General features: G+C 44.0%; 3 protein-coding genes across 3 annotated transcripts; all 3 read right to left on the bottom strand.

Moving 5' to 3' along the window:
- Positions 1-1,609: 1,609 nt before the first annotated feature.
- Positions 1,610-2,329, bottom strand: LOC137000194 (uncharacterized protein F54H12.2-like). Its single transcript, XM_067356150.1, has one exon. It carries the CDS (start codon positions 2,327-2,329, stop codon positions 1,610-1,612), a length of 720 nt encoding a protein of 239 aa, XP_067212251.1.
- Positions 2,330-2,407: 78 nt separating this feature from the next.
- Positions 2,408-2,947, bottom strand: LOC105671300 (uncharacterized). Its single transcript, XM_012365313.2, has one exon. The coding sequence runs from the start codon at positions 2,945-2,947 to the stop codon at positions 2,408-2,410; it is 540 nt and encodes a 179-aa protein (XP_012220736.2).
- A 1,547-nt stretch (positions 2,948-4,494) lies between these two features.
- LOC137000195 (uncharacterized) lies at positions 4,495-5,628 on the bottom strand. Its single transcript, XM_067356151.1, has one exon. The coding sequence runs from the start codon at positions 5,626-5,628 to the stop codon at positions 4,495-4,497; it is 1,134 nt and encodes a 377-aa protein (XP_067212252.1).
- Between the last annotated feature and the right edge of the window lie 372 nt (positions 5,629-6,000).

A 6,000-nucleotide genomic window follows, 5' to 3' on the forward strand; every position in this document is an offset into this window, starting at 1 on the left:
ATTATTTCAAAGCGCGCATCGAGAAATGTTAAATATATGAAAAAAATGTTTTATTTTAAATTTTTTAAAATACATCGTTGAATATTACAACAAGTACTAGTAGGTAGTTTTGTTTGCTCATTCTTTTTGCAAAGAAAAATTTTGCGATATAAGCACATACTATCAGTCTGTCGTTTTGGTTATAATCATCGGTGAAAAGACGAAGAAATTGCTGAAGGCTGTAACCAAGAGACAAATAGTAAAGAAACACGCAGCAATATTAACCGCATGTTTGCGAAAAATATCCTTGTAGCTGCTCGGTGTTCCATCGATACGTGATGGAATTTCGTCGAAGTCGCAGATGAAATCGTTGATCCGAGTGTGGCGGGATTCCGTAACTATCGAAATATGTGCCGGTACCATGCTCGTCGATGTAAAAGGCGACCCAGTGTCTTCCGGGGCGGTCATGTTCGTCTGTATTAGCGACAATGGCTGTCGACCTCGTCCACACCCTCGGTAGTCTGTCGGCAGGATAGACTCCCGCATATCTGACATTGAGACGATGCAACGCGTGTAAGATTTCCAACGAATTCATTTGTCGCGTAACAAGACGGTGCTCGCGTGCGAGGAATTATTTGTATAGTAGAGTCGCAGGGGTTTACCTCCTTACGCAAAGAGTAGACGTTCTCGAATGATAGTGTGTTAACGGGGATGGTTTGTTGAGCGTAGCTATCGGTAGGATATTCTTCTTCTTTCTTTACGTACGGTGTATCTTTTGCAATGTAATAAAGTGATTGATTCTTCTCTTCTTCTTCTTCTTCCGTAGCGTTACGCCACGCTTTGATATTGCGAATTATATCAAGATTTTTATTCTTTTTTATAAAAACAGCACTGTCGGTTTTTTCGCTTACGCTCCAATTCTCATGAGAAAGATCATCGCAGCTCGAAACGATGCTACACTCGCTGCTAGTGTTTTGAGTGACTATCCAGCGTTTCAATTTGCAAGCGTTGCGTAACGCGCAAAGAAATTTGTCTGTAGAGCAAAATCGAAAGCCGTGGTGAGAGCACCGATGTCCGCTCTCTTTGACTTCTGGTAAATTTTTAAATGCCGGAGAAATTCCTTCTAGATTATATACGTTTCTGGAAAATAGACGCCTCAGATAGTGTGCCTTTTCCTGCCCCCTGCTATAGATGTAGCGCGCTCGACGTGTTATTTCACGTAGTTGTATTACGAAACATTTAAGATCAGTTTCACCATCAAACCACTCGATACCGTGATAATTTCGCGAAAGCCAGTTGTTTTCTCGTCTCGATTTATCGGGTAAATCGTCGAAGGGATAGGGAGGCGTCATAATCCAGTGTCCGATAATTGGTGAGTTAATCGCAACGACAGCTACTTCTTTCGGAATAAACTTCTCGGCGGCATCGCGGAAACCCTGTATATCAATGACTATATCCATAGTTATGTCCAAGTACTCACTCTTTATTTTCAAACGAAGCGACGACGTTCGTGTCTCGAACAGAACTGAATCTGTTTCCGCTGCTTCACACGCCATTTAAGAAAACAGACGTGAGGGAAAAATGTGTGTAGTAGTAGTGGTGGGAGGCGGGGGTTTGGCGTTATAAAAGTCTAACCGGCAAAATCGACGATAACTTGTCGAGAGGAGTCTATTTCTAGAATGTTATCGAACTCTGCGTAAACGATACAATTAACGGTCGCGGTAAGCGCCTTTTCAAATTTCACTTCTAATCGCAAACTACCATGTTTCACGAGATTCCAATGCCCGGCGCAATGAGCGGACAAGTCGGGGGTAAGATCAAAAGCGAAAAGAGTGTAGCCCTGGCCATAATCCTCTCTACTTATAGAATTTCCCTCGTTCAAGAAGTGAATGCCGGTTCCCGAGAAGAGCGTGTGGTAGGCTTCGACGTAAAGGCCTTCGTCTTTCGAGAAGTTCGGTTGTAACGGTCTACTGGGAATTTGCATACCATCGGCATACAGAGAAAAAAAATTTATACCGTAGTTTTTGAAATTAAACGGATTCAGTTTTCTATCACCATTAAACGCTCTGTTATCGACAAAACCGACTATTACACGTTTTGGCAGTTGTCCGAGTATTACATTATCTATCGATTCCCCTATGAGTCCAGCGTGAATCGTAAATGTTTTAACCTCGACTTTTGTGAGAGGATATTTGGCGGTGGTTTTACTCAACATTCTCGCATGCGAGAGTAACACACCAGGGCTTATCTTTGCTCTTCTAACGAGCAGACTAGCGTCTAGAAGGCGTATTTTTGACAGTGAATTAGATTCCATAAGGCAAAACGAATCTTTCGAGCGAACGAGCCTCATTCTAACTTCCACCCCGTTGATTAAGAATTTATCCTGATTGAAAACGTCGCAGTGAAGATGGCCTATGAGATCTAGCGCTTATTCGTCTCGAATGTAACGCGAGCGTCTCACGAGAGCCTGATTTGGGGTTTGCGACTCTAGGAGGGCGTCCATTAAACCTGGGGTATCCATATCCCACAGACAGCAGGTCAGATGGGAGTTTTTTGCGGGTGAAGAATAATTTAATAACGCCTCGATGTAAGCCCGATACGCGTAAGCGTTGTTTGGGGGCGACACGAGTTTTTGATTGAAATATATGTCGATTTGGTTGAACATGGAATGCAGTAAATGATTTACAGGGCCTACTTTGAATTCGGGGGTGCCAACGGCGGTACCACCTCCTGCTAGGGGGGAAGATTCTACGCGTACGCGAAGGCTCAGCATGGTGTGCGTGAGATCTAGATAATCTTCTCCATGACCGGGTATGGCGAATTCTATAGGCGCGTCGTCTGCGAGCGACGTTACGGGTTTGTAATAAATCCATTGCGAACTCTCGATGCTGGTTTGTGTGAGTGGTAAAGAAAAGAGATCGAGTTCACTTTTTAAACACTCGTTTGAATGTGTATGAAGAAAGGACATGCTCCGTAAATTCCTAATTCACGCACTGATTAAGAGAATATGTCGGCTACACTACGTTTCTTGACTCGACGACGCCTCGTGGTGCCGGATGGCTTTTTGCTGTTGGTCTTTCTAGCCGCTGTGCGAATTTTCTTTTTTTTCGTTGTCTTTTTTTTCTTCGTGATTTTCCTTCGCACGCTGCTATTTTTCGACGATTTCTTTTTGCTCGTCTGACGATGAGGACGACGACACTTGGGAACCGCGATGCGTCTTTCGTGACTGAAGAAAGGAAACTGAAGCGCGGCTGTTTTCGCTGATACTTTATAACCTGTACCCTTCATCAAGCTAGTTATTTTTTCTTGGGCTTTTCTTTTGAGATTTCCACTCGATTCCTTGAAACGAGATTTGACCGCCTCCTTGAACGGTGTATTATTTTCAACATCCTCCATCACGCTAATGCCGGCGCGTAAAGCTTCTTTACCAACCGCTCGTACACCTTTACTCAGATAAGGAAGCGCTCTCCTGAATAATCCTCCGAGAAAACTACCGATTCCGTGTCCTCGTTGATAGGGTGCTCCGACGAAAACTCGTGTGATTCCTTCACTCCGACCTCCGTTTTGTATATCGTAATATTCATGGTCCTCCGGTCTAGTCATAGCGTGCGGCTTTTCTGACTGATTTTTTCTTACTGGAAACGTCTAAAGTGCAACGTCACCGTCAGCGTTCCCGATTGGAATGGTATTCTTTTTCCGAATTGATCTTTTATATCTATTTCAATCCTACGAAAATACGTTTGTCGTAATGGTATATAATGCGGGACGGAGAAATGTTTCACTTGATTCGCTCCGTACGTGTAATAATGACCGTAATGCTGCAGCTCGACCGGTACTATTCGAAGAAGTGGAGTTTGCACATCGCCGGTTATATAAGGTTCACAAATATCACAATAAACAAAGAGTTTATCGGGAATACCGCGCAGCAATCCGTGCGGTTCGAGAGTATAGAAATTTCCAGCGCGCCCTCTTTGTTCTCTTTTAAACCCGAGTTTGATAAAAGGTGCTGTAAAAATATCTTTGGAATTAGGATTAGTTGCAGTAAGTGTTGTATAGAATTCGATTTCACTAGTCGTTAGGGCCCCACCGCAACCAAGTATTCGTAGAAGATTATCGGAAACGTTCATATGATGAACCAGATTGCATTTATTTTCATCGCATGTAATCTCGAACAAGATTTTACCACCACTAGCGTCTTCTAGTGTCAAATTAATATGCGAATTCGCATTTTTGCACGCCGAATTAATAGCGGAGATAAGTTCCTCGATATTTTTGTAAATACCATTCGGTATTACTCCTTGCGTCGACGTTAACGTCGTCCCGCCTTTCCTCGTCTCGCGACCATTTTCAATATCGACGAATCTAATGACATTTTCACCGTGATTTATGTGTAAAAAAGTAGTGGGAAATTGGATCTCGTTAAGCGCGACTTCCCATTCGCCGTGTAAGTGTATAGGATGGGGTAATTCTGTAATGAAGGAAGTGGTTGCATTGTCCGGAAAATAGTGCATACTACTATTGCTGGGAAGAATCAAGAGAAATTGATCCGTCCTCATTTCGAACAAGCGGGGTTAAACTCGAAGCAGGGATCCAAGAATCAAACTTGCTGGGATAACCACGCCAACTAACCAGCACCTGTTTATTATTACCGCGACCCCGACTTCTTATCACACGATCGACGATAAACTCCTCCTCCTGCAAGTTTTTCTCAACCCGAGCCAATTCTTGTTCGTAAAAAATGCCGTCTATGACTTCTCCCGCTAAATCGCTCAGCTCGTACACACGTGGTTTTCGCCAATCGAGTATACGGTGAATTCGAAACATCTCCTCGCTCCACCGTGCCTCGTATCCTTTCTCGAAGACGACTTTTGCTCTACTGATACGAACGAGATCACCGACGTGGTATTTAGCCTTTCGACGTTTCTCGTTCGCTTCGTCGTCGTTGCTCCTCCATTGGCGTGTTATATTTTCACGTGCGATACGTGCATTTTCTCTCGTAACGACATACGGTTGCATTCTGGTGCTCGAATGACGGGTGTGATTATAGGCGTTTACGATATTTTGCAAAACATCGATGTAGCGTCGCGTATTTTTATGCGTAAAATAACGCCACATTCGTTCTTTCAACGTTCTGTTGAAGCGCTCGACGATGGCGGCTTTGACATCCGGATTGCGGGCTACGCGAAAACGAATGTCATTTTCTTCCAAAAGCTTTTGTAGCGGTCGCCCGACAAATTCTTTACCCTTGTCCGTTTGTAGGTATACGGGTACGCGTCCGTTACTTCTCGAGAGCACGCACTGGAAAGCTCCCATTACGGAATTACTCGTCTTATCGCGCAATGGTTCTACCCAGACGTATTTACTAAGTACATCGATAATCACGAGTAAATACGCATATCCGTCGTTGTAACTTTTGAGATTTCGGAGTTCGATCAAATCAGCCTCCCACAGATCGTCGATATTCGTTACGTTGTAATGCATTCGTGGAAATTTCCGTCGCAATGGACGATGCAGTGTGTACGCATCTTGCGCTTCGAGCCATCGCGCGACATTGTTACGGGATAAATTCGCCGCGCGAAACAGATTATCAACAGCCGAATAACCGGCATAATGCGCGGGATCATAGTACAATTTTTCAAGACCCGTCATTCCAATTTATTCCAATCGAGCAGGCGTCTCGCTACCGGAGAATCCGTGTTTCTCTTAGGAGTGGAACTCACCGTAGGACCGCTAAGTTTCGCGATATTTTGCGAAGAACCGACTGCTAATAATTTTTTATTTCTCACTAGTGTGGAGGGAATGTTCAAGTCGTGAAGTAACCGCGCGAACTGAACTCTTCCCACGGCTTTCACGGTTTTTCTATCGCGCATCGCCTCGTTTATCAGGTCTGAGATATTTGAATCTTTTACGACGTTACCGTCTATAGTCACGACTCCTAGCTCATCCCAGCTAATTCTACTCGACGATGTTTTATCGAGTAGGTGTTTCGTTAGTAAGCGAGCTTCGGCACGGTAAGATTTC

Source organism: Linepithema humile, chromosome 5 (genome assembly GCF_040581485.1).
Source record: "Linepithema humile isolate Giens D197 chromosome 5, Lhum_UNIL_v1.0, whole genome shotgun sequence".
Taxonomy (NCBI): domain Eukaryota; kingdom Metazoa; phylum Arthropoda; class Insecta; order Hymenoptera; family Formicidae; genus Linepithema; species Linepithema humile.